Raw genomic sequence first — 27,964 nt, 5'->3', positions numbered from 1 at the left:
ATGACTCAAGCACTTAGAGGTCATTCAGACGGCAATAGAATACCAGATGCCCTGCATTTTGCTCTCTGGATGACGCACAACAGCCACGGGCACTGCAACCAAAATATATTTGGCAGCTCTACAGAACACATAAACTGGATCACCTCGTGACGTACGGCCTGCAGCAGATCAACAAAAAGGAACGGACGACCTGTAAATGAGAGCGCTCCGATGCACATGCATGGGACGTGCGCAGGCGTTGACCTCGTCTGTTTGCTTCCCGCCAGATACTGGCACCACACGTCACCGTCGGGGAGGCCGCCGCCATCCGGGCCGTTAGCAGGACCTGGTGACACGAACAACACACCCGCCCACCTGACCATCGCGGCATCTGGCTGTATCACAAACAGCAGCCGCGTGTCACGTGAGCGACCAGCACAGCCCTGGCAAGAACACTCAGAACACACAGAGTCGTCTGTTTCAACTGCTTTTTCAGCAGTTTCGCACGCAGCCATCACGGGCAGCTGCAAGACTCGGGATTACCCAGATTTCAATCCCCAGCAAGTCCATTTAAGCATGTCGAGATCTGAACCAATGACATCCTCGGCCTACCATGAACTACTGCACCGAACGACGCAAACTGTTATCAAAGCTGACCACATCTGCCTGTGCATGTGGACATACCGATCAAAAAACCACAAAAAAACACCGTACAAAAACCTATCACATCATCTCTCGCCGCCGCGCACCTGTGGGCGGCTAATCAATCACAATGACGTCATCATCGGCGGCGGGAGGCGGCAGCGGCAGCGCCGTGACCGAGATGGAGGCTGGCAGCGAGTCCACGCCGACCGAGACGGCTTGTGAGCTCTGCAGGCTGGCTGAGAACGACGGCCGGGAGCGCATCGGCGCCGGCGGCGGAGGCGCGCGCTGGGCAGACTTCTGCGGCCTTTGCGGCGGCGCCGACGCCTGCGGGGCCCGCTGCGGACCCGAGGACGCCGGCTGGGCCCGATGCGGGCCAGAAGACGCCAACTGGGCCCGCTGTGGGCCAGACGACGCCGGCTGGGCCCGCTGCGGACCCGAGGATGCTGGCTGGGCCCGCTGCGGGCCAGAGGACGCCGGCTGGGCCCGCTGCGGGCCAGAGGACGCCGGCGGGGCCCGCTGGGGCGGCCGCTGCGGCGCCGCCGGCGGCGGGCCGCGCTGCGGACCCGAGCCGGCCGGCGGCTGTTGTGTCCAGGCGGCGGTGGTGGCGGACGGCGGCGCGCGCCTTGGGCCACCCGCCGCGCGCGGCCCCGTCACCGGCGTCACCGAGGCGCTCCACTGGCCGTGCGACGAGGCGGCGGCCGGTAACCGCGGCCGTGCCGGCAGGGCACTGGGCGACAGCTTCTGGAGCGACACCACCGGCTGCCGGATGGTGGGCCGGTGGGCAGGCCGCGGCCGCGCCGGTCGGTGGGCGGGCGGCGCGCGCGCCAGTGGCGTGGCCGAAGCCAGCGGCGGCGCCACCGGCGTGATGGAGAGGCCGCTGGCAGGCCGCGCGCGCCAGCTCGGCCGGGATGGTCGCTGGCGCTGGCCGCACCGGCGTGATGGAGATGTTGGCGGGCAGGGCGCGGCCGGCCGGCTTGGCCGTCACCGTCAGGCTGCCAGGCAGCCGTCGCAGGCCGCCCGCCACCACTGCCGCCGCCGCCGCCGCCGCCGCTGACGCAGAGGAGTCGGTGCGCGCACCTCACGCAGCAGACCGGTGGCCGAGGCGGTCGGTCGCGGCCGGCGGCCGGTGATCGGCGCTCGGGGCCAGGACGGCCGCGGCCCGGCCGGCGCCGCCGCGCCGGAGACTGCCGACGGCGCAAGCGGCGTGATGCTGACCGAGCTGCCACCGCCGCCCGACACTGACACAGCCTGTCCGCCTGTCCGAGCCGGCGACGACGACGCGCTGCCGGCCTGCGACACGGCGGGAGCGGGCGGTCGCGACGACGACGCTGGCAGCGGCGGCTTTGGCGGCCGTGGATGCGGTGCCGCCGCCCGTTTCGGCAGCCGAAGATGATGTGCGTCCGGCCGCGGCCGTCGGCCCGCCCCTCACCGTGATGGACATGTTCGGGCATGGGTCCGACAAGGCCACCGCGTCTGCAGCCCGCGCAACCGGGCCAGCGGACGGCCGCGCACGGCCACCGCCGGACGCTGCCACCACCGCCGCCATCGGCCCGACGTGGGATCTGTCTGTTGCCGTCGGCCGCGGTCTGGCGCCCTCCCTTGTTGTTGCCGCTACAGCCGCAGGCTCAACGGCCGGCACGAACACTTCCTTCACCGACAGCGACTTTGGCACGGCGAGCGACTTGGGCACAGCCGGGCTCCGGGCCGGGGCTGGAACTGGAGTCGGGGCTGGAGCCGGGGCTGGGGCCGGGGCTGGGGCCGAGGCTGGGGCCGAGGCTGGGACCGGGGCCGGGGCCGTGGCCGGGGCCGTGGCCGGGGCCGTGGCCGGAGCCGTGGCCGGAGCCGGAGCCGGAGCCGGAGCCGGAGCCGGAGCCGGAGCCGGAGCCGGAGTCGGAGCCGGAGCCGGAGCCGGGCCCGGGACCGGAGCTGCAGCCGGAGCCGAGGCCGGAGCTGCTGCCGGAGCCGGAGCTGCCGCCGGAGCCGAGGCCGGAGCCGCGCGCCGACCGTCGTCCCTTCGGAATGCGTCGGAGAAGCGAGGCCCAGCGGGGGCGGCCGGCGGCGTCGGCGAGGCGGCGGCCGGCGGCGCCGGTTTGCTGTCCACCGGCACACTGGTGATGGTCAGACCGGCGTGGGAGAGCGCCGCCAACACCGACAGGTCGGCGCCGCTGGAGGCCGCTGCCGACAGCGGTGCTGTCGTCTGCCGAGCCTCATCGGCCGGCTTGGCCGCGGCGGTTGGCTTGGCTGCGGCAGCCGGCTTGGCTGTGGCCGGCGCCTTGGCTGCGGCGGACGAGTCGGGTGGTGGCGGCTGCGCGGCGCGCTGCAGCTGCAGCAGGCGCCGGTAGGTGGCGTCCACGTCGGCCTGGAAGGGGCGCGCCCCCAGCTGGCCGGCCCAGGCCTGCTCCAGCGTCAGGCCAGTGGACTGCGCCCGCCTCAGCAGCTGTTCTGCCTCCACTGTCGCCTGCAGCTGGCGTATCTGCTGAGCCATCGTCACCGGGCTGACCCCGGCGGCGGAGGCGGCGGCGGCGGCGGTGGCGCCACCGGCCGGCCGGCCCCTGCCTCTGCCGCCGCCCGTCAGCGGCGGCCGACCCCGTCGACCGGAGCCGCGGGCCACCGCCGCTGACGTCGACGCCTGTCGACCACCCGACCTTGTTAGCGCAGCACCACTGGTCCCAAGAATAACGCAAATCACCGCCCAACCAGCCCGCCATTAATACAACGCAGTCATGCGATGCTGTCCACGTAAAGTGATTGCTAGCTTGACTCGATCCACGGCCGCCTTCGGCGTATACGGAATACCCCCGCCCGCGTGCGGCGCTACATTGACCAGTGCGATCGGTGTGCGTAGGCAGTGTTGCCCGCCAGCGTACCTGCGCCTTCTCCATGCGTTTGCGCTCCATGGCCGCCTTGCCCTCCTCGCAGAACTTGATGGCCTGCTGCAGCAGCGGCGGCTCCGCGTCCACCTGGCAGTGGCACGCGCGTCACATGGAGCGCTGGCACAATGGCTAAACGGCACGGCGGGATGTGACAACTGAGGTGTTCGTAGGTCGTTTCCGGCTGCGCAAATGGAGTCACAAAGGCAGGAATGCGGCCTTAGTCTGTGTTACATGTTCCTTTTACAGAAGTATGTAAAATTCAAGGTATCAGCAGTATCTATCATCTTGCAGCACACTTATACGTCCTCATTATCTTTCAACAGATTGTTTGGAAGATATTGCTTTGGCAATGTTCCTTGCATACTAATGCGTTTTTAAAACTAATTGTTAGATAACGAATTCATACATCTGGGCATTAGCCCAGACGTCTGAGTGCCTGGGCAGACCTCTGGGCGTCATCACAAATGGTTGTAAAAGGACTAGTCAAGTCGCCCCGAACCCCCCCCCCCCCCCCTCTTGACAGGGCCAGGGTTAATGCAAATGGTATGGACCCATCAAGGGAGCTGTATTTTTGATCGGGACTGACCCCATCGCAGCGTCAGAGCTCAGTGCATGCTTTTCAGGGAGGCCCGAGGTAAGCCGGCCCACACGGCTAGACAATTATAGCAGACACCCATCTTTAACACTGGCCGTGCTACCAAACAGTGTTCATGCCTGTCGGGCCTGCTACAAAACTGTCAGGTGTCTCAAGAGTCGTCCACACGCTGGTCCCGGCGGGCGTACGGCCCTACCTTGCCGCCCCGGTACTGCTTGAAGGTCTTCTCGAGCAGCGGTGCGATCAGGGGGCGCCGCGCCCGGCTGGCGCCCGTGTACGCCTCGTGCAGCTGCATCAGGAAGTAGAACCGCTTCACGCCCGGCACGGGGGCCTGCGCTTTGAAGAGGCGCTGGTAGGTCGCGCGCGCGCACTGCAGCCCCATCTTGAAGGCGTGCCCCGCCAGCTGTTCGCGGTCCTTGTCCCGCAGGTACTTTCTGGGGTGGGGGTCGTGACCGTGCGGTTGGTGCAGTGACACGGGCAGGACGTCTGACAGTGGCCGGTGAACATCGCAATGTGATCGAAGTAGGACGGGAGGGGGGGGGGGGGAGGGGGGATATTCAGGCGGGACACATCCCCACAACGGACTGAGAGTGCGGTGGTGAGTGCTTAACACATTCACAGACAATCCAGGCTGTCTTTTTAAGTTATCATTGTGACAACGCTAGATTATGCCTCCTGCTCTCCATACACCACCTGGAGTAAGCTGGAGCGGCAGGCAATCAACAACTCTGGCGATGACTCACTCAGCCTGCCACCAGGCTCCAACCGAACAGGTCTCTGGCATTCATTGGCAATATCGTAGTGGTATAACCAGGCTCGACTAATTCAATAATATGCAATGCGACTGGCTGTAACATACGATGGCAACGTAACCACATACTAGGAGACATGAAATCAAACTTCAGCACTGCAAAACACGCATGAGGAAGTTAACATCAGCTAAGTCTGGCCTAAAACAGACCATGCAGTTCACTCAGCAGCTTCTTCCATTCCCGAGCAAAAACCTCACCACGGACCTGTGAGGGATTGCAGCACACGCCCAGCCAGCTCAGCACACCATCCCTGCACCAAACACCACGTGCTCCTCGGCTTCCAGCGCCCCCAGTTACCACCGCTACACCAGTCCCAGCATCAGTTATAGCTCCCCCCCCCCCCCCCGTTACCACCGTTACACCAGTCTCGGCACCAGTCATAGCCCTCCCCCCGCAGTTACCACCACTACACCAGCCCAAACACAAGTCCCAATACCAGTCATAGGGCCTTGCCCCTTCCCCCATCTACCACCTACTACACCAGTCCTAGCACCAGTTATAGCCTCCCTCCCCCCCCCCCCCCCCCCCCCAGTTACCACCGCTAAACCAGCCCCAGTACCAGTCCCAGCACCAGTAATGACCCCCCCCCCCCCCCCACACACACAGTTACCACCACTACACCAGCCCCAGCACCAGTTATAGCCCTCCTCCCAGATACCACTGCTACACAAGTCCCAGGACCAGTCGTCATCCCTCCGAGCTACCGCCGGTTCACCAAGCCCGGCCTCGAACCACAAGCCCTGCCAAGATCCCGATCTCCCCACCCACGTGTGATTCTCGCTTCCCGACCCCCACCACCACTACGTGTCAGCCTCAGTGGAGACCCAGACCCACTTGCTGGCCTCGGGTGAGGTACGGAGCCAGCCGGCCAGCTGCAGCAGCGTCTGGAAGTCGTCGGTCGCCTTCAGCACGTCGACCAGCAGCGACACGGAGCGGTACATGTGGGCCGCGAAGCTGCCCGGACGGTCCACGTCGTCCACCGGAAACCGCCAGATGCCCTGCGGCGAGCGGGCGCGCTCAGCTGGCGCGGCGGCGACCTCTGGCGCCCAGCGGCGAGCGCGCGGGAGCGGAGCTTCGCGCCGCAAGCACGCATCACACTTCCAGCGGGCGCCAGAGACGAGCGGTGTCGATGAACGGCCCAGGACAAGCCTACGCCGAGGCGCGCACCACTCACCACAAGTCGCAGAAATGCCAGAGGTGCAGACCAGAGACGACGTCCCCGACGGAACACGGCCAATGAGGACATTATGGGAGCACAACCAGCGAAAACTCAACCAAGCTATGTGGGTATGTCTAAGACAAGTATACAACATGTACATGCAAAGCATCGGATAAACGATGACAACCTGGGAAATCGAAAAATGAACGGGCGTAACAGAGAATGGTTACGCAGAGGTACCACCGGGCAGTGGGACGCACGTTGAAGAAGTTGGTGTCTTTTCTGTCCGCGAACAAGCCGGCCGTGGGCATGTGCTCCTTGGCCGGCCAGTTGTGACATCCGAGCAGCAGGTCACGTGCCCACTCCACCCGCCTGCCGCAGACCGGTCAGGTCAAGTCAGGTCAGATCAAACAAATGCTGAGAACATCTAGGACCAGGATGTTTGCACGTTTTGGACAACCAATACCTGACGGGCATCGGTGCCAAACATCGGCCACAAGATGGCTCAGATACCACTGAGTTCCACCTTTCAACAAACTTGTCTGCAGCAGGGCAATGCCATGCTGAGCTTTTGGCTTGGGAAACCAAAACTGGGGTTTCTACTACAAAAAAAACACCCCCAAAAAACGGTAAAACGCAAGTTGCTTGAAAACATACCGTGCTTGTTGTTATTGATAAATGCTACCTTTGACAAGTTTAAAAGACGAAAGTTTCAAAACGCGACCTAAAAGACGAATTCATAAGACAGTGAGGTCGAAGGAGCAAGGATTGACACAGCTACTGACCGGGCGCGCTTGGAGATGAAGTAGTAGTGCGCCAGTCGGTACACGCTCTTGTAGTGTTCGGGGAAGCGACGCACCACGCCGTGCAGGGCCGCCAGGCAGCGGCGCACGAGCGTCGCGGTGTCCGGCTCCTCGTCCGCGGGCGGCGGTGGGCCGGGAGCCGCGGCATCAGCCGGCGCCGGCGGCGGGGGCAGCGGCAGCGGCAGCGGCGGCGGCGGCGGCGGCGGCAGCGCGGCGGGGGCAGGATCGGCCGTCCCGTCTTGGGCAGGACCGCCGGCCGCGGCACAGGCAGGACCGGCCGTGCCAGCGTCGGTAGCGCAGCCGCCCGACAGCCGCGTTCGAGCCTCCAGCACAGCCTCCGACAGGATGCGGTCCGACAGGACAATCTGCGAGGACACAAAGCGGCGCTCGCATGTCCGACACTGGGAGGCGAAGCAGAGCAACAGGCGCGCTACCGGCGAACATGCAAATCAGCATCATCAGCCTATTCGAAACGTGACATTATCCAGAGTATCTCAGAGCCAGGAGCGCCTGAAGTTTGCAAATGCCTTAAAAATACTGGCACTGTCTTACGCTGCATTTCCCATTGTCCCTGACCCTGCCACAAATCTATGCACAAGGTGATCCATTATGGGCAAAGTCTGAGCGACTCCCTGCTCTCCAGCCGTTCGAAGCCGGGTGCCGCGCAGACGGCCCCTGAAGTGTGCCGTCCGCCGGCGCGGCGGCGCGAGCCTCACCGCACAGCGCGTGGCCGCCTCGTCGCGTCGCAGCCGCTTCACCTCGGCCGGCTGCTCGCCGTCGAGCGCCGAGTGCGGTCGCTTCTCGCCGGTTCGCTCCTGGTCCGGCTGACTGCGGCACGCCGGCCGAACAACACGTCAGGGCGGCGAGCCAGCGCCGGGACAGGGTCAGGGGACACGCCTCAGCCAAATGACACGTCAGGGCGACGGGCCGGTGCCGGGTGTCGGGACAGGGTCAGGGGACACGCCTCGGCCAAATGACACGTCAGGGCGACGGGCCGGTGCCGGGTGTCGGGACAGGGTCAGGGGACACGCCTCGGCCAAATGACACGTCAGGGCGGCGGTCCGGTGTCGGGTGTCGGGACAGGGTCAGGGGACACGCCTCGGCCAAATGACACGTCAGGGCGGCGGTCCGGTGTCGGGTGTCGGGACAGGGTCAGGGGACACGCCTCGGCCAAATGACACGTCAGGGCGACGGGCCGGTGCCGGGACAGGGTCAGGGGACACGCCTCGGCCAAATGACACGTCAGGGCGACGGGCCGGTGCCGGGACAGGGTCAGGGGACACGCCTCGGCCAAATGACACGTCAGGGCGACGGGCCGGTGCCGGGACAGGGTCAGGGGACACGCCTCGGCCAAATGACACGTCAGGGCGACGGGCCGGTGCCGGGACAGGGCCAAGGGCCGCATCTCGGCGGGACAACGCGGCCCCACAGGCGGGGACGGTGCGCTGCGTGCTTAGATACAGGGGAGAGGATCCCGGCTGGCGGAGCGGGAGTGGCAACATCGACTTTCACTTAGGTTACAACACTGCACTGCAGCCAGCCAAAACAACCTCCTGCCACTTCTCGCTTTTACCGGTTTTTACTCGTTGATACTGCATACACTTGTGGCCAGCCAAAGCTAGTACCTGTTACTTTCCCGTTTTATCGGTTTTTACTGGTTGATACTGCATAAACTGAGAGAAGCCCAGACAGCCATAATGTTCTCTAAAAGTAACAGTCAACAAAAGCAGCAACAGTGCACTGCGAAAACGACAGTATGATAAAAATATATCTTATACCTGTTACGATAAACACAGAAATTAGCATCCGAACGTGCGCAGCACGGTCACCGACCATGGCTTGTGCTCCAAAGCTGGTCCTTTTACCAGCAGTTGTAAACTGTTACAACTGAGGTATGGATTTAACACACAGTAACTTTCAATCATACATGGCATCGTGAGGAGAAATTTGATAGACCTAAGCACAACAAAATCTGCACCAAATGAGCGGCTTGCAGAAGACAGCTCAATTTTTGCGCACAAGTACAACACGACCTCCGAATACAAGTGGAAGCTGCTATGTTGTCTGTTTCCAGGTCTGACTTAGTGTGCGTGTTCGCATGAAGGAGTGATGGTTTGAGACTCAATCAAATAAACATAAACAGCAGGGACAGGTTAATAATCAATCACATTTCCTACCGCAAAAGTTTGTCTCAAAACAGCCAAGACAAACTTCCGGTCCTGGGTCTTCCTCGGGCCCTCCTGCAGCAGACCCGAGGAAGGCCCAGGGCCCAAAGCTGGTCCCCGCTATTTTTATCAACTAGCCTCATGAGACAGGCTTATCATCGCCCAGCTATGTGCGTGCTCGTGTTTGCTTTTCTATGATGTGTCTCCGCTGTGTACTTACATCAGTGTAAAATTCGTATTCTGCATAACCACAAAGCAGGAGTGCAATGTCAACCAAGTGTATCCCGATGTCAGGAGAGATCATGTCAATTTGCAAGTCCTTTTCATACAAATATGAACTTTCTAAGAAACTGGAATTTAGCATGCTCGTTATCAGATGCTATGTCTGTCACGTATCCCACGAAGTAGCAGCGGCCCATGGATCACCTATCACCTGACAGACCACGCTGGCTTTGATAATTTTCATCAGCACAGGTGCGTTCCATGCCTCTGCTGGAATGACAAATATAAGGCAGAAAGGGCACCGCGCTAACGCTAGCGATCTTTAACACAAATTTGGCACGTTATTAAGCCTGTTATATTGGACGAACAGTACTGCAACATGGTCTGTCCTGCCTGGATTTTTGCCAGTTTATGTCACTGTTTTTGCCACCATTAGTCTCTGTCAGTCGGTTTTAACCGGTAAAAACCTGCCAGATACTGTTGCCGGTCGAGGTTTGTCGGCTGCCGACAACCCTGCAGCGTCGCCTTGAAAGTTTCGCCATTTCTGTATATCCGCCTCGGCAGCTTCATCCCGTTTGGTCCCTTTCATCGACATCCCCTACATGAGTTTACGTGGGAACGGTTCACAACTGCGCCAAACGCATCCTAGATCACCAATTAGCACCAGATGACCGCACAGCGCTGCTGATACGGACGACTGCATCAAACACGCGCACATGGCATTGTTATATAGACTCAGCTGCGAGGAGCGCTGTACACCCCAAGGTTCGCTCTGAGGCGTCGGGGAAGAGGGGGGCGGGGGCCTGCTGACCCACCAGGGCAGCGCTCTCACACGCAGCTGTAGCGGCGTCCCCCCTCCCTCCCCCTCCCCCAAGTCGGCGGTCACCCGGCGCGGCCGTCCCGAGTCGCACTCACAACGCCCAGCAGGAGCGCTGCATGGTGTCCAGGTGCCAGACGATGGCGCGCCGCAGCTCGGCCGCCAGCGGCTCCTGCTCGTGCCGCAGCAGGTGCTTCAGCACGGTGGCGTGCACGCGATAGTAGACTTCGAGCGCCTCCAGCACCAGGTATGGCGGGTCCTGGTAGTTGATCTTGCGCGGACACACCACGCCCGTCTGCTGCAGCAGCTCGTGCGCCTGGCGGCGGCGGCAGGCGGCGGGCGGTCACGGCAGGCGGCGAAAGCGGGCGGCGCGACGCGGCGATTGAGGGCCCATATGGAACACGACACGTAGACGAGGACAGAAATGTGACGTGTGTGGTCAGATCGCGAATCGCACTGGCTGTCAGTAATCCGACCGCCTCCGCTCAGGACGGTTCTGGCCACCTTAAAGCCCGCTTATCTGCCCATTAAAGTTAACTTAACAATGCGTTCCTCCGCTGAGCGCCCGTGGTACCATGGTAACGACCGGGCGGGCGTATTGGACGACAGTTTCGCTAAAGCAAAGGAACTGGTAGGTGCTTTAATTTCAAAATATTTCTAAAACAGTCGTAGGAAATAACACGACATGCTGAAAAACTGCTGAATGACGCTTGATGCATACAAGACATGTATTTCGAAAACAAATTTACACTAATTCGAAAAAATCAAGATTCAGCCATGCGGGCACACTCACTCCATGGTATGCAGACCTGCCGTGGCCAGGCGCGGCCGCACACTCCTCACGGTAGGGCAGGGAAGGACCGCACGCTCCTGAAGGTAGGGACAGGTAGGGCCGCACACTCCTCACGATAGGACCGGCTAGGGCCGCACGCTCCTCAAGGTAGAACCGGGAAGGGCCGCACGCTCCTCACGGTAGGGCCGGATAGGACCGCACGTTCCTCAAGGTAGGGCCGGGTAGGGCCGCACGTTCCTCAAGGTAGGGCCGGGTAGGGCCGCACGCTCAAGGTAGGGCCGGGTAGGGCCGCACACTCAAGGTAGGGCCGGGTAGGGCCGCACGCTCCTCACCTTCTGATAGTGGGCGAGCACGCGGTCGACCGGCTGGCCGTCGCGGCCGGCCATCTTGCCCAGCATGTAATGGTGGAGCCAGCGGTCGTCGCAGGCCTCGCCCTGGGCGGCGTCGGCCACGGCGATGGTCTCGGCCTCGGTGAAGCAGAGCCGCGCCTGGCCGCTCAGCCGCTCGGCCGCCGACTCCAGCAGGCTGAACGTGGCCAGGTCCAGGTCACTGCTCGAGTCCTGGCGGCGAGCGAGTGCGGCGGCGGCCGGTCAGCATGCGCGGCGGCACGCGCTCAACCAGCTACCGATGATGCCCTGGTCTGCAAACTCACCGCGGTTGAACAGGCCGACTACGACGCACCGCGAAATAACACAGATAGGAAGTGAAGTAACCCTGATCAATCATAGCGTTCATATTGTACTTTGGGATAGTACATGGGCATGACGGTAGTTTGTATGTCGGTGGCACGATTGTGCAAGACCAATGGTCTCATCTGAACTGGTCTGAATTTCTTTTTACCAGCTCAAGGGCTTTATCAGCTGCCATTTTTAGGCAGCCGAAAGGCGTATCATTCGGATGCGGTTCAAGATGCCTCACGGATGCACAGACGCAGCGCAACTGACTATATAATACGGGATAAATAGTCCACCGAGATAAAAAAAAAGGCGGCAGGCTGCCCGACGGCAGCCCAGATCTGCAGCCAGTGGCCGGCGGCACCGCAGCGCGCCGTCCTGACGCGCCCGCCCGCTGGCTCTAGTCTCCACGTCGCCGGTGGCGTCCTCACCTGCCGCAGCAGCCGGTTGGCGTGGGAGCTGAGCATGTAAGAGAAGGTGCCGAACTCCAGCCATAGTTTGTGCAGCTGCGGGTCGATGTGGAGCGCGCGCTGATAGCAGCGCACGGCCGCCTCCACGCGCTGCCAGAGTCGGGCGGTATCGGCGCGCGGCTCCTCGCACAGGTTGAGCTCGCGCTCCACCTGACTAGCGCGCGCCAGCGCCATCGCCGCCCACGAGTCGCGTCGCTCCGGGTTGATGCAGAGGTCGCGCACGTAGTACGGCAACGAGGCCAACTGCGGCTCGATGCTGTCCCACTGACGATGTTTGAAGTTGAAGTCGGCCACCAGGTAGTAGAGGTTCTTGGTGACGCTGGTGGCGGGCACGGGCGGCGGCGGCGGCGGCCGTGACGCCTCCGGCTCCGTCACGTGACGCTCCATCTGGTCGGCGAGCGCGTCCGGCGAGCTCTCGGCCGGCACGAGCGCCATTACGCGCTGGAATAGCACCTCGTCGTCGGCCGAGATGCTCGCTTCGCGTGGCGAGTCGAACAGCGGCAGCTCGCACGGGCAGAAGTAGTAGTACATCTGGGCGGCGCGCGACCAGGTCAGCGTCACCGGCGGCACGTCGTGCTCCTGCAGGTGGCGCGGCCGGCCGCGCCGCTGCGGCGGATGCCCGTACAAGCAGAAGAAACACTGTTCCAGAGCGCGCCGCACCTGCTCGTCGTACGGCAGGTCGTCGGCCACGTCTAGCGCCGCCAACAGCTTGTCGGCGCAGCGGTGCAGTAGCGCGCCGCCGTCGGTGCAGCACCAGGAGCGCGCGCCGAGCGCCTCGTGCGCCGACACCAGGAACCGCAGAGAGACGGGCATCTGGCGCGGACGCGCGCCGCCGCCGGCCGGCCGCTCGTACCGCACGATGGCGTGGTGCAGCAGCAGCCACGGCTCCACCGTCTCCAGCGGCAGGATGAGCACGTCGAAGCTGTTCAGCTGGTGCACCACCAGATGTAGCATGTTCTCAGCCAGCCTGCAGCGGCGAGGCGCCTCCAGCCGCTCGGCCCAGTCGTGGCCGCGTTCTGAGCAACCGCGCAGCGCCGCGCATGCGCGCACCAGAGCCTTGGTCCAGCGCATGCGCTCAGTGGGCTCGTCCAGGGCCAAGTAAGCCTGCAAGCTCTCGTGCAAGCTCGCCTCAGCGTAGACGGCCAACTCGCCGAGACGACCCAGCCGCTCCAGCGCGTCCACCAGCATGACCAGCTGGCGGCTGCGGTGTGGCAGGCCGCGGCCGGCGGCCGGAGTGCCGCCGGCGCCCACGCCCGTGTCGGCCAGCACGTCCACCACCTCCTCCAGCCGCTGCTCGTCGTACAGCCGCTGCACGCCGTCCAGGTCGCGGACGCGCTGCAGCATTGTCAGCTGCCGCTGCACGGCGTCGGCTGAGACGAGCGGCTCACAGGCGCAGTAGGGCAGCCGGAGAGTCGGCCGCCGCTCGGCCGGCGTGCGCGTCAGCAACTCGTGCAGCTCCTGCAGCTGCGCGATCGCCAGCGGCGCGCTGCCCTGCAGGCGCAGCAGCTTGTGGCGGCACCAGCCGAAGCGCAGCAGCACGGCCGGCTGCTGTGCTCCCAGCACGTCCTCGCGCAGCACGGCGAAGCCGAGCATCGCCAGTTCGTCCTCGGCCTGCTCCAGCTCAGCGCCGGCGCCGCTGCCCTCGGCCATGGCGCGGTCCACGAGCAGCTCGGCGTACAGCAGCGTGACCAGTGCGTCCCCGCGCAGCTCTCGCGCCTCCTCGGGCGTCACGTCCAGCTGCAGCGGCTCGAAGGGCGCGCGGTGCGGCCGCGCCAGCTCGAACACCTGGCAGTAGAGCGGCGCCAGGCCGGGCGGCCAGCGGCGGTCGCGGCGCTCTTCCAGCGCCGCCAGGAACGACCATAGCAGGCCGGCTACGCCGCCGTTGTCGGCGTGGTCGACTAGCCACGCCAGCACGTCGGCCCGCTCGCCGGCGTCGAGCGGCTCGGCGCCGTCGGCCGCGTCCGCGTCGGCGCCCTTGCAGCGCGGCGACGCGTCGCCCACCTTCATCGTGGCGCGGTCGAAGCGCAGCGCGGACGGCACCAGCGCCGAGAAGAGCTCGCGGTAGTTGACAATCTCCTCACCCGGCACCGGCTCATCGCAGCGCAGGCCGCCGGCGGTGCGCGCGCGCTTACTGCGCCGCTTCTCGGCCGGATCATTGCGCGGCCACATCTTGAGCGAGTCGAGGATGGAGCGTTTGCGCTTCACCGGCCGGCGGCTGGCAGCGTCCGGCTCGACGGTGGCGTCCGAGGTCAGCTCGGAGCCGGCCTCCTGACCGGCGCCGCTGTCGTCGGCCGCCTCCTGGTCCTCCTCCTGGCCGGAGATGCGGTCTTCGCGCGCCTCCTGATCATCGTCCATTTCCTGACCTGGCGGCTGGTCCTTATCTGTGCCCTGCCCCGGGCCCTGCTGCGCAGCTGTCTTCTGGTCCCCATCATCCTGGTCCGGGACGTGTTCCTTGGATGCATCCCGCTCCACGCACTGGCTTTCAGCAGCTTCCTGGTGCTCATCCTCTTGACTCGGGTGAACGATCCGTGGATGTCGCCAGCTTTGGGTCCCTGCACTTCGCCTGCTTCCTCGCCACCACATTCCAGCCGACGGGCAGCCGAGTGCTCAGGTTCTCCTTGTTCCATGGCCTGGTGCACGTCTTCTTCCGGGCTGGCGCCTGCGTCCGGGCCCGGCTGGCGGTCCTCAGGCGCCCTCTGCTCAGCGGCAGGGTTCTCCTGACCTGTGACATCATCAACAGACGCCACCTGATCCTTCTCCTGGTCCCCGCCTGCCTTCCAGTCCGAGTCATCATTCTTGCAAGCCTCCGTTCTCGCCGGGTGGTGCACAGTGTCCCCGCGCGTCTCCCCGCAGGAGGCGTCCGATTTGGCTGCCTCTGTTCGCTCTTCGTCGCTCTCCAGCCGCCGCTGCGCAGCACCATGCTCTTCGTCCAGCGCGGCACCCGGAACATTTTCCTGACCCGCCACCTGAACGGTGCCATGGTCTCGTCGTGGTCCAGGCCCGGAGTCCTGGCTACCGCCGGGCTCCTGATGCGCGTGACGTGTATCGCTCGGCTCAGGACGCCGCTGCCAGCCCTGATCCGCCTCCTGATGCGCGTCTTCACCCGAGAACAGGTCCGACTCCTGGTCGCTGCCCGGCTCCCAGCCGCTGAGGCCGTCCTCGCGCGCCTCGTCATCCTCAGCCATATCCACGTCCATGTGATCAGCGTGAGTACCATCCGCTGACTGAAGCCCCGGGCATTGAGCCTCGTGCGCCTCTGAGCTGGGACGTATCTCCCCAGCCTCTTCTCCATGGCGGGGTTCGTTCCTGTCCTCCGCGTGGTCCCGTTGTGTTACCCCGTGATCACCACCAGTCGTCGCCGCATCATTGTGCCCTTCCAGAGCCAGGCGAGAGGTCTGCTCCAGCGCAGGTTCCCCCTGACCATGGCTGGACTCTGGCGCCAGATGCTCGCCGAGATGTCGGTTCTCACCCGCGCGGTGGGACCGCGAGCCGTCCCCGACAGTCCGCGAGCGACTCCCTACCTCCGTGCCGACTTTACAAGGGTCAGAAGGCTCCTCGTCGGCGCGCGGCGTCTGCTGAAAAATGTCCTGACTGGCGGCATCGGACTCCGCTTTGTTCGGCTCAGACAACTGACCATTCCCACACTCCTGCTTCAGGTCCAACTGTCCTCCCTCGGGGGAAGTCAGCGACGCAGAGCCGTCTTCAGTGGTCGCTCCTTGAAATCCCATGGACTCCCGTCGGCACGAAGAGGATCCACTAGCAGTCATTAGAACACCAGAAGCACCCTTCACGTCGCCCGCCAACTCTAGGACAGCAGATTCCACACGATCGCCGTCAAAGGCAACGCCATCATCTGCTCTGCCTTCACCTTTGATTTCCGCTCCGGTGACCGCACGCCTGGTGCCGCGGTCCTCCTCCAGCTTGACGGCGTCCCACAGCATGGACTGCGGCTCAGGCGTTGTGCTGTCCTTCCCCAGCTCCGAGCCCTGCCACTGGCTCGCCCCACGCCCTCCCTCCCCCACAGCGGCACTCCTCCGCGCCGATTTGGCAGCGCGGTCGATGCGGAAGCTCTTCAGCCTGTGCAGCGAGTTGGTGCTGCTGGTCCTCGCACTCGACGCCGCCGCGACCGGCTGGCTTGCGAGTCCCGCACACTGACCTTTCTCTTGCTTCCTCGCATCGCATCCCTCCCCCTGAGTCACCGCCTGCTTCCTGTCCTCTGCGCTGCGATGGGCCGGGCACGAGCCGGGCACCGCCTCCGCACTGTGCCCAGCCTCGACCGCTGACCGATCGGTGCCACCGGTGGCTCTCGCCGCGGCGTCGCACGCCCCTTCCTCAGGCGACGTCATCCCTGCATCATCCGCCCTGCACGAGGCGACCCGGCCGCCGGGCGGCGTCAGGGCCGCGTCTGACGTACCGCCGACATCGGCCGCGGCCGGCGCCTTATCCGCACCGGAGCCACTCGCGTCCGACCCGTCCGAGTCCGTCAGCTCGCCGTCCTCGTAGGACGAGCGGCGCCACGCCGGGGGCGTGGGCGGGGCGGCCGGCGACGGGCGGCGGTCCGGCAGCATCGGCGGCACCGGCTCGCCCGGCAGCGGGATGTCGCACACGGCCAGGTCGGCGCCGGCCGGCGGCGAGCGCCCCTCCGCCGTCTCGTCCGGGGAGGAGGCGGACGCGCCGCCGTCCGAGCAGATCTCGCCCTCCTCCAGGTCCTCCCACGCAGGAGAACGCAACACAGTGCCGGCATCTGAGGAGACTGAGCCCGAGCGCCCGTCCTCGGAGCTCCACTGCGCAGCGGCGCTGCTCGCCGAGGACAGCTCGGGGCCGGTCAGAACGTCCAGCGCCCGACGCTCGGCCGGCGACGTCGCCGCCGTTTTACAGCTCGACTCAGCCTGTCCGTCGGGGGCGGCCACATCTGCACTGCGGGGACAGTCACTCCCCTCGCCTCTGGTATCGGTGTGTTTTGGTCCCGTGAGCGCTGTCGGACACGTGTCAGCTGCCATCTCTCCCGGAGCCGAGTCCCGTTGTTCAGCAGCCGCTCCCCGGTCCGTTTCGACTTTCACGACGGTGTCGTCAAACGGCCGCGCTCTGCTGCTCTCACAGTCTTGTTCTGTCACTTTCGAACTCAGATGTTCCGGCAGCACACCGACTCCTCCATTCTTCACCACCTTCGCACTCTCATCACATTCCATGTCCACATTTGGGCCATTTCCCACGCCTCGCGCCAACTCGGACTTCACACGGCCCGTCCCGTCCGTGGCCTCCGTGCCCTCTGACCGCAACGGCGGCGCCACGTCTACCCGAGAGACTACGTCCTTCTCCACGGCCTGTCCAGCGTCGGCCCCGTCCACCACACCGGCTCCCTCTGCGTCCATCGCCTCCATCACGTCCGACCCCTCGGCCGCCGAACATTCCACCGTGCCCATCACCAACCGTTCCACCGCGTCCACCGCTGGCGCCACCTCCACTGCCAACTGTTCCACCGCGTCCACCTCCGGTGACACCTCCATCGCCAACCGTTCCACCGCGTCCACCGCCGGTTCCACCTCCATCGCAGAATGTTGCATAGTGTCTACCGCCGACCTTTCGACGGTGATCAGCGCCGGTGCCGTCTCTTCCACGGAGCTTTCCACCGTGTCCATCGCCGACCCTTCGACGGTGATCAGCGCCGGTGCTGCCTCTTCCACGGAGCCTTCCACCGTGTCCGTCGCCGACCTTTCGACGGTGATCAGCGCCGGTGCTGTCTCTTCCACGGAGCTTTCCACCGTGTCCATCGCCGACCCTTCGACGGTGATCAGCGCCGGTGCTGCCTCTTCCACAGAGCCTTCCACCGTGTCCGTCGCCGAACTTTTGACGGTGATCAGCGCCGGTGCTGCCTCTTCCACGGAGCCTTCCACCGTGTCCATCGCCGACCTTTCGACGGTGATCAGCGCCGGTGCTGCCTCTTCCACGGAGCCTTCCACCGTGTCCGTCGCCGACCTTTCGACTGGTGTCCACCTTCGGTGCCACCTCAATCGCCGACCGTCCCACCGTGTCTATTGCCGACATTTCCACGGTGTCCGCCACCGGTGCTAACTCTACCGTCGACCGTCCCATCGTGTCTACCACCGCTTCCACGGTGGTCGGCGGCGGCGCTGTGTCCACCTTCGTCTCCAGCGGAGCTGCCTCCACCGCCGTCTCCGCCGTGTCCTGCATCACAGTCGGCGGCTGCGGCCGGTCGCCAGCGGTCGGCCGCAGCGGCGCGTCTTCATCCCAGGCGAGCCGGCGCCGCGCGCGGTCCTCGTCCTCGAACGTCACCCGGCGCCCGTCGGGCCGGGCAGCGCTCTCGGCCGGCCGCACCGTATCGCCCCGGCGCAGTCCGGCCAGCGCCGCCTCCAGGTCCACCGGAGCCAGCAGGCTCTGGGATCACACGGAGACAGGCCAACGTGACAGCTTGTTGTGCCGTGCCAATACGGTAGGGATGGCGGGATCCACAAAGGACACAGCCAAACTTTTGGGATGGAAAGGAATTTAGAGTGGACTTCTAAAGTTCTAAAGTTCACGCAGTCAGTGATCAAATCAACATGTGTATGAACTTCATACCGACAGGTGTGATAAACTCACCATGCAACAGCATTTATTTCACGAGCAGTGGCGTGATACCTCGCCATGTAACAGCATTTATTTCATGGGCTAAGTCTCTAGATTGTCTCTCCAATGGTTTGCCCGAGCTCCACGGACGCCAGCCGCCAGTGAGTGGCGGGCTGCAGTGCCAGGCTGAGCTCGTGCGGCAGACGACTCACCAGATCGGCGCCGGGCTTGACCACGTGCTGGTACAGGGCGAGCAGACTGCTGCCCAGCTGCTGCCAGGCGGGCGCGCTGGGCGGCGGCGCCAGCGGCACCTGCTGCAGCAGCCGCGGCCGCCGCTGCTCCTCGCGCCGCCGTCGGCGCAGCGCGCACGCCTCCTCGGTCAGGCGCGCGCCGGCCGCCGCGTCGTACGGCGCGCCGCTCAGGGCCGTGTCCCTGCCGACGGGGCCGATGCAGGGTCATGTGGCCGCCGCGAACGAGGAGCGGGCGAGCGTGCGGTGGCGTTGTGCGGGTGTTTCAGAGACGAGAGTCGCGAGATTGTGAGGGGCGCGCAGTGCGTTTCAATGCTGCACACATGGTCAGAACTCAGGAGAAAGGAAGACGTGCTTCATCGCTACAGAGACCGGTGGTTGTGAAGTAGGATAGCGTGCTTTGCTGTCTCAAAGCAAAGCGTAGTGGTAAAGGTCGGCGTGTTTCACTACCACAAAGATTATAACCCGAGACGGACAACGCCTCGCCGCTGTGAAGGCGGAGAGGACCAGAGAGGAGGCGGAGAGCATCAGAGGATGAGGAGCCTTCTGCAGCTGCTCCTCGTAGCGAAAGTCGAGAAATTTAGCAGTGCGTGGTCACTGCCCCGAACACTGCTCGACTATGGGACAATGACAGAAGGGCATGGATCCCTGTGGACGTGCATCAAGACACAGCAGGCGGTTCTCTTTCAGTTTAATCGGGCGTAGTTCAGAGGAATAGAGAAACAAACCGTTTGCATGCTTTAGAGATAAGCTTGTCAACCGTGCAGAGAGCATGGGACGGCCGCCTTAAGTGGTGGACAGCGGCCATGTACAATTCGGGACTAGCAGAGCTTTACGAAACCCCGCCCAGCTCCGAGCGCATAAGCGGTGTCTGTCCCAGCCCGGGGCGCCGCAATGCAGACCTGGCGGCCCATCACGAGGCCGCCCGCCGGCGCTCCACCCACCCGTCCGGCAGGAACGGCTTCATGGCGTCGGCCAGCGACGGCTGCTCCTTCAACATGAGGTCGACCAGGGCGCGGCCCTTGGTGAAGTGCGGGTCGCGCCGGAAGGCGGCGCTCAGTCGCAGCAGGCACTCCTCGAAGTCGCTGAGCAGGTACAGGACGGACACCAGGCTGTCCATACAGGGCCAGTGGCCGGGGCTGCATGCCAGACCCTGCGCACCACAGTGGTGTCACGGCGCGGAGCGGGGCGGGGCGGGGCGGGGCGGGGCAGGGTGGGGTGGGGTGGTGCGGGGCAGCAGCCGCCGCGGATCGAGGCACACTAGGAGGTCACAGCGGACCATCAACAGACCAGGCCGGTGCGTTTTATCACACAGCTGAACTCGTGGGCACAGGGAGCTTACAGGGAGAAACAGGGAGGGAAAGTCATGCCAACTTTTCCTGGCTGGGAAGCGTAGCGAGTGGCTTCTGGGCAAGAGTCGGCCCACGCACGGCCGAGTCTATGTATGGTAAAGCCAATACCAAGGCATAAATCGCTACGTCAACAATACACATGACGGGACAGTCCGTCTTCATACCGAGTCGGAATGACGGCCGTGGAATAGATTTAAAGGGAGCAAATGCCGACGGGCAAACATGACAAAATCACACTAATTCAACAAGCAGAAAACGATGTGTCTTGGAAGAGCCATGACTACTTAATTAGGTCACCACGCCACACCCTGGACAACAGTATTTCTTCAACACCAGCGAGACTACTACTCGCCGTCCGGTCAGGCAGCCGTCCTTACCTGCTTGAAGGCGGCGCGCGCCAGATGGAGGCGGTCGGCGCGGTAGGCGGCCACGCCCGTCTTGTACCAGAGCGAGACGTCCGTGTCGTCGAGCTCGGCGGCGGCCAGCAGCGAGGTCAGCGCCGTCTTCGGGTCGCCGCGCCGCAGCGCCGCGCTGCCCAGGTTCTTGTGGCACGAGTAGCGCAGCAGCCGACCCATGCCTGACCAGGGGAGACAGGTGTTACAGGGGCCGCCACCCAGGGTCTCTTTGCACGAGTACCGCAGCAGCCGGTTCATGTTTGGCCAGGGGGGGGAGGGAGGGGTGTCACAGGGCCCGCTGCCCAGGATCTCATGGCACGAGTATCGTAGCAGCCGGCTCATGCTGACGTCTTTCGTTTCATGTGGTCCTCGTTATTAATTTCCCAGGTCAAAGGCACAAGCCACTGGGAGTTGACTCCACGTCGCGCCACCACAGCGAGCGGGTTCCAGAACCGGTGACGGCCGCTGTGAACCGCGCACCCTCCGCAGGAATGCACCGGTCCAGGGGAGCAGCGCGCGGCAGCGGGTCGGTGGCAGCGCACCTGAGGCGAAGGGCTCCGCCGTCTCGGCCACGGCCGGCGACGCGAGCACGGCCAGGAAGAGTCGGTCGGCGCCGTCGTCATCGCCGGCCGCCTGCAGCTGCAGTGCCTCGTTGTAGCGCCGATGCGCCGCGGCCTCCTGCGGGGGCAGTGGCGGAGGGTGGTCAGTGGTGGCGCGGCAGGGCATGCAATGACAGCAGCACAGAAGGCTGGGCCAGTGACAGATGGGTGCTGCAGGGACTGAGTGGAGCCTAGTCGAGGCTGGAAGACCAGGTCAGCTGCAGCTGCAAGGTGCAGGCCAGTGCTGGCAGGTATGTCAGTGAGGGCAGCTTACAGATTACATTACATGGAGAACAAGGCATGTTTGTGCAATCTGGGCTTGGTGCAAGCCAGTCAACACATTACTGCTTTTAAAGAATGCTGTGAATAGTACAACAGATCTGATCACATGTGGCAATGATGTTGAATTTGGGTGATATATGCAAAATATAGATGAAATGGGGATTTGCATGGCTGGGAAAGGTGATACTTACCTATGCTTTGAGCACCATAGTTAGCTCTGACAAATTACCTCTGCCTCCCTGGTGATGACCTGTTGTCCATCATCTGTGCTGCTGAGCTGAGTCTTCTCCTCATCATTTAGAGCTGCTATTCGACTCATTAAAGCCAATGTCAGATCCTCACATCCTCCAATCTATGATTTATCTGCAAGCAACAGCATGATACTTTAAGCACATCCCTTTCATGCTCATGTGGTAACCTCAAAAATTATGGAAGAGATCCCAGATGAGACCTGCTGGAAACAAGACATAGGATTTGCAAGCATTCTGAGGTTCTGCTGATCAATCTTAACAATTCACAAGTGCCAGAGAAAGGAACTCTACCATGTGCTGCATGTAAGATCTCAACTGAAGGCAAACAGTGATCATGGTCATGGCATGTCATAAACACCCAGCCTGATGACTTCAATCTTTAGTAAGTAATTTGGTTGGGTGATCTGAGTGGAGGGAAATGGCTAAGCCTTTACTAAGTCATGTTATAACATACTGGTTTCTGAACAGATCTGACCCAATCTCGTTATTGCAGAGCTGGTTCCCCACCCCCCCCCCCGCTTAAAAAATGATCATGAAGCTAAATCCCTGGCCCCCTGAGCATGCCTGCATGATCATATGGATCTCCTCTAAATTTTACATTTTACTTCCTGTTTTAGAATGTGATACATGATTAACAGCAGCAAACAAACCTGTATCGATCTTATTCCTTTAAAACAAATACAAGAAGTGATTTGCATTGATCTTTAGGCTACAAGCTTATGTCCAAATAATTATGGGGTACTCATTCATGTTTCAATAAAACCCCATAGAAATATGGGTATTCTTCAAGTACTTCACCTTCTTTAGAAGAAGAAAAATCTCCACCGCGAGCGTTTTACGCGCGGTGCCGCACGGGCTCAACCAGCTCGCGTTAGCAGGATTGCCCAACTTTGAAATCACACAATCCAAACGACATCTTTAGCACCAAAAATAAAGAGCATGCAATTAACATTATACACTACGTCGTTTCGACCACTGCTACTCACAATGCTCGCATGATTGCCTATCATCTTCAAGAAATAACCATCTGATAATATAATAATTTCGGCCACAAACAGGTCATATGATTTTTAACACGCGGACAGCCGGCGACTTATAGCATGTACTAAAAGGGCAACATAAGCACCAAATTACGTACATTCGTGCAATCAAGAAAAGTATCCCAGTTTTTCACATTCGTGTCTCGAATTGATGTTTCCAAACAGACAGCACAGAGAAAAACCCAACAATGTCGGCGGAACTGAAGCATTTCCAGCAGTCTTAAAAAACGGACCAAGCCACGGGAACCAAACACCGAAGCCAAGCCAACGTTTTCGGTGCGGTACATTGACGTCTATTAGCGCAGTGCATCTCATACACGAGTCCGGATAATGTGATTCACACTTATTAGGACCAAACACATCGTGACGACATTGTCGCTTAAACTACAACACTTGGATTCAATTAATATGACTACTCCGTTTGCCGTGACATGCTGCCATCATGCCGTGCAGAGGGACTATCGTAGTACCCTCTTAAAGTAGTGCACCTCCTGTACAATTCCAACGAGCAATGCTTGAAATCGCACTGACATCCAGGGACATACTCTGCCGAGATAATATGCCAACAGCCACCCTAAGGAAAGGGATCAAGCCTCGGGAAACGAAGACTGAAGCAAGGCCAGCGTTTTCGGTACGGTACATATACGTCTGTTAGCGTAGTGCACCTCACACACGAGTCCGGATAATGCGATTCACACCCTTAGAACTGAACACGTCGTGCTGACAATGTCGATGGAACTGCAAGACTTCGGTCCGATGAATAAGACTCATGCGTTGCCGTGAGATGCTGCAATCATGTCGTGCAGAGGGACTGTCGTAGCACCCTCTTAAAGTAGTGCACCTCTTGTACAATTCCAACGAGCAAGGCTTGAAATCGCTCTGACATCAAGAGACATACTCTGCCGAGATAATATGCCAACAGCCACCCTAAGGAAACGGATCAAGCCCCGGGAAACGAAGACTGAAGCAAGGCCAGCGTTTCGGTACGGTACATATACGTCTATTAGCGTAGTGCACCTTACACACGAGTCCGGATCATGCGATTCACACTTATTAGGACCAAACACATCTTGCTGACGATGTCGGTGGATATGCCAGATCACGGTCCGATGAATAAGACTCATGCATTGCCGTCAGATGTTGCCATCATTGGCGGACGGACTGCAGTAGCACCCTCTTCAAGTAGTACACCTCCGGTATAATTCCAATTGGCGGGACCTAAAAACCGCTCTGACATCCAAAGACATACTCTACCGAGATAATATGCCAATAAAAATCCTAAGGATACGGACCAAGCCTTGGAACCGAAGACTGAAGCTAGGCCAGCGTTTTCGGTACGGCACATATGCGTCTATTAGCGCAGTGCACCTCATGCACGAGTCCGGATCAGGCGATTCACACTTATGGAAATTAAACACATCGTGCTGACAATGACGGTGGAACTGCGAGACTTCGGTCCGATGAATAAGACTGATGCATTGCCGTGAGATGCTGCCATCATGTGCGGACAGGCTGTAGTAGCACCCTCTTAAAGTAGTACACCTCTTGTATAATTCCGATTGGCGAGACCTAAAAGCCACTCTGAAAGGCAAAGACACACCCCGCCGAGATAACATCCCGACACGAACCCTGAGAAACAAAGCCAAGCCCCGGGAACCGAGGACCGAAACAAAGGCAACGGTTTAGGTACGGTATATATACGTTTAGTCGTGCGGTGCACCTGAAACAGGAGCCCTTACAACGCGATTCACACTAAGTAGAAATAAACACATTGTGCCGACAATGTCGGTTGGGCTGCAATGGTTTGATTCAATGAATAAGACTCATGCACTGTCGTGGGATGTCACCATCATATACGGACAGACTGTAGTAGCACCTTCTTAAAGTAGTGCGCCTCTTGCATAATTCGTTGGCGAGACCTAAAAACGGCTTTGCCATCCAAAGACACACTGTACCGAAATAACGTGTGAACAGCAATTCTAAGGGAACGGACCAAGCCCCGGAAACCGAAGACCGAAGCGAGGCCAACGTTTTCGGTACGGTACATATATATTTATAAGCGCAGCGTACCTTATACCATCGTCAGCAAGATGTGTTTAGTCCTAATAAGTGTCAATCGCATGATCCGGACTCGTGTGTGAGGTGCACTACGCTAACAGACGTATATGTGCCGTACCGAAAACGCTGGCCTTGCTTCAGTCTTCGTTTCCCGGGGCTTGGTCCGTTTTCTTAGGGTGGCTGCTGGCATATTATCTCGGCAGAGTATGTCTCTGGATGTCAGAGCGATTTCAGGCCTTGCTCATTGGAATTGTACAAGAGGTGCACTACTTTAAGAGGGTGCTACGACAGTCCCTCTCCACGACATGATGGCGGCATCTCACGGCAATGCATGAGTCTTATTCATCGGACCGACGTCTTGCATTTCCATCGACATTGTCAGCACGACGTGTTTAGTTCTAATAAGTGTGAATCGCATTGTCCGGACTCGTGTGTGAGGTGCACTACGCTAACAGACGTATATGCACCGTACCAAAAACGCTGGCCTTGCTTCAGCCTTCGTTTCCCGGGGCTTGGTCCGTTTGCTTAGGGTGGCTGTTGGCATATTATCTCGGCAGAGTACGTCTTTGGATGTCAGAGCGGTTTCTAGGTCTCGCCAATTGGAATTATACAAGAGGTGTACTACTTGAAGAGTGTGCTACTGCGGTCCGTCCGCCAATGACGGCAACATCTGACGACAATGCATGAGTCTTATTCATCGGACCGAAGTCTTTCATATCCACCGACATCGTCAGCAAGATGTGTTTAATCTTAATAAGTGTGAATCGCATGATCCGGACTCGCGTGTGAGGTGCACTACGCTAACAGACGTATATGTACCGTACCGAAAACGCTGGCCTAGCTTCAGTCTTCGTTTCCCGGGGCTTGGTCCGTTTGTTTAGCGTGGCTGTTGGCATATTATCTCGGCAGAGAACGTCTTTGGATGTCAGAGTGGTTTTTAGGTCTCGCGAATTGGAATTATACAAGAGGTGTACTTCTTGAAGAGGGTGCTACTGCAGTCCGTCCGCCAATGATGGCAACATCTGACGGCAATGCATGAGTCTTATTCATCGGACCGTGATCTGGCATATCCACCGACATCGTCAGCAAGATGTGTTTGGTCCTAATAAGTGTGAATCGCATGATCCGGACTCGTGTGTAAGGTGCACTACGCTAATAGACGTATATGTACCGTACCGAAACGCTGGCCTTGCTTCAGTCTTCGTTTCCCGGGGCTTGATCCGTTTCCTTAGGGTGGCTGTTGGCATATTATCTCGGCAGAGTATGTCTCTTGATGTCAGAGCGATTTCAAGCCTTGCTCGTTGGAATTGTGCAAGAGGTGCACTACTTTAAGAGGGTGCTACGACAGTCCCTCTGCACGACGTGATTGCAGCATCTCACGGCAATGCATGAGTCTTATTCATCGGACCGAAGTCTTGCAGTTCCATCGACATTGTCAGCACGACGCGTTCAGTTCTAAAGGTGTGAATTGCATTATCCGGACTCGTGTGTGAGGTGCACTACGCTAACAGACGTATATGTACCGTACCGAAAACGCTGGCCTTGCTTCAGTCTTCGTTTCCCGAGGCTTGATCCCTTTCCTTAGGGTGGCTGTTGGCATATTATCTCGGCAGAGTATGTCCCTGGATGTCAGTGCGATTTCAAGCATTGCTCGTTGGAATTGTACAGGAGGTGCACTACTTTAAGAGGGTACTACGATAGTCCCTCTGCACGGCATGATGGCAGCATGTCACGGCAAACGGAGTAGTCATATTAATTGAACCCAAGTGTTGTAGCTTAAGCGACAATGTCGTCACGATGTGTTTGGTCCTAATAAGTGTGAATCACATTATCCGGACTCGTGTATGAGATGCACTGCGCTAATAGACGTCAATGTACCGCACCGAAAACGTTGGCTTCGGTGTTTGGTTCCCGTGGCTTGGTCCGTTTTTTAAGACTGCTGGAAATGCTTCAGTTCCGCCGACATTGTTGGGTTTTTCTCTGTGCTGTCTGTTGGGAAACATCAATTCGAGACACGAATGTGAAAACTGGGATACTTTCTTATTGCTCGGAATGTACGTAATTTGGGGCTTATGTTTGCCCTTTTAGTACATGCTATAAGTCGTCGGCTGTCAGCGTGTTAAAATCATATGACCTGTTTGTGGCCGGAAATTAATTATATTATCAGATGGTTATTTCTTGAAGATGATAGGCAATCATGCGAGCATTGTGAGTAGCGGTGGTCGAACGATCGTCGTGAATGATGTTAATTGGCATGGCCTCATTACTTTTGGTGCTAAGATTGTCGTTTGGATGTATTGATTTCAAAGTCGGGCAATCCTGCTTAACGCGAAGCTGGTTGAGCCCCGTGCCGCACTGCGCGTAAAACGCTCGCCGGTGGAGATTTTTCTTCTCTACAAAAAGGTGACGTACTGAATGTAACCTTGAAAAAAACCGAAATATGAACCTCAAAAATCAAAATACCAACACACCTCTTATTTTTCCTGTTTATTTGACAAGGAGTATGGTAAACTGTTCTTATGCATGCGCCATATTCCTCACAGCTGTCCTGGAAAGCCTACATACTTAAAGCTCTATCAAAGTGGCAAATCTGCTTCATAAAAACACCACATTAGCAAAATCAACATGCCAGATCACATTTTTTCTGGTCACTAGTAAGGAATGCCAGGAATCCACACTGTAAAGCTTCACCATTACAAATGTTTGCAGTGCTGGCTTACTGCCTTGCATTGCATTGCACAACCTTTTTAGGAAGCAGGAAATCCATTTTTGAAGATTTTGTTCCCAAATGGAGATTTGTCACGGTTGCCCAGCTGACCCTGTAACCCCAGTGTCATGTCAATGTATCCGGGCAAATAGACCAGTCCTCATGCACGTTACTTGGCACAGCCAGCCTTAGAAGAGCCTTGCATTGTACTGATCACCCTTCTCACTACCGCACAAGCCCATACTGTGAAGAATGCACAATAACTCCAATAAAAATAAAACCTCTAAAACAATACCCGAGGCTGACTGATACGCCGGCAGATAAGACCTTCGGGCTCACCCAAAGCACTAAGAGCGCAACTGGGACGTCCACGGGCCCGTAATATCGTGATTTTTGCGGTGTCCGCTTCAATTTGTGCGACCCTACTGTTCACACCTTTGAATTCAATTTGAAAGTAC

At 60.0% G+C, this 27,964-nt stretch overlaps 1 protein-coding gene across 1 annotated transcript; it reads right to left on the bottom strand.

Annotated features, from left to right (window-relative positions):
- Nucleotides 1-315: 315 nt before the first annotated feature.
- LOC119092283 (calcineurin-binding protein cabin-1) lies at nucleotides 316-27,861 on the bottom strand. The gene is made up of 29 exons (XM_037215254.1): nucleotides 27,802-27,861; nucleotides 21,680-21,813; nucleotides 21,112-21,247; nucleotides 20,552-20,751; nucleotides 19,767-19,975; nucleotides 18,946-19,006; nucleotides 18,787-18,846; nucleotides 18,237-18,403; nucleotides 17,305-17,917; nucleotides 14,484-15,231; nucleotides 14,009-14,370; nucleotides 13,547-13,744; nucleotides 13,271-13,471; nucleotides 11,969-13,201; nucleotides 11,196-11,423; nucleotides 10,169-10,386; nucleotides 7,583-7,694; nucleotides 7,117-7,231; nucleotides 6,849-6,993; nucleotides 6,324-6,435; nucleotides 5,739-5,902; nucleotides 4,289-4,526; nucleotides 3,492-3,584; nucleotides 3,220-3,253; nucleotides 2,734-3,075; nucleotides 1,556-1,650; nucleotides 1,279-1,383; nucleotides 779-960; nucleotides 316-325 (listed from the first exon to the last, which is right to left on the bottom strand). Exons 2-29 carry the CDS (start codon nucleotides 21,767-21,769, stop codon nucleotides 316-318), a joined length of 6,471 nt encoding a protein of 2,156 aa, XP_037071149.1. The 5' UTR covers nucleotides 21,770-21,813; nucleotides 27,802-27,861.
- Nucleotides 27,862-27,964: the final 103 nt, after the last annotated feature.

The sequence above is a fragment of the Pollicipes pollicipes genome, unplaced genomic scaffold (genome assembly GCF_011947565.3).
Source record: "Pollicipes pollicipes isolate AB1234 unplaced genomic scaffold, Ppol_2.1 Scaffold_3447;HRSCAF=4054_pilon_pilon_pilon, whole genome shotgun sequence".
Taxonomy (NCBI): domain Eukaryota; kingdom Metazoa; phylum Arthropoda; class Thecostraca; order Pollicipedomorpha; family Pollicipedidae; genus Pollicipes; species Pollicipes pollicipes.
The sequence above is the reverse complement of the archived record's forward strand: the minus strand, read 5'-3'. Positions and strand labels throughout refer to the sequence as shown.

Bases quoted from the DNA above. Each gene is read 5' to 3' on its own strand.
- LOC119092283 (XM_037215254.1), bottom strand. From the start codon at position 21,769: ATGAGTCGAATAGCAGCTCTAAATGATGAGGAGAAGACTCAGCTCAGC. The intron at 17,918-18,236 runs GCCGACCGCTGG...CACCGTCGAAAG, and splicing joins GATGAAGACGCGCCGCTGCG to GTCGGCGATGGACACGGTGG. The intron at 7,695-10,168 runs GTGAGTGCGACT...GGCGTGCCGCAG, and splicing joins CAGCGCTCCTGCTGGGCGTT to TCAGCCGGACCAGGAGCGAA.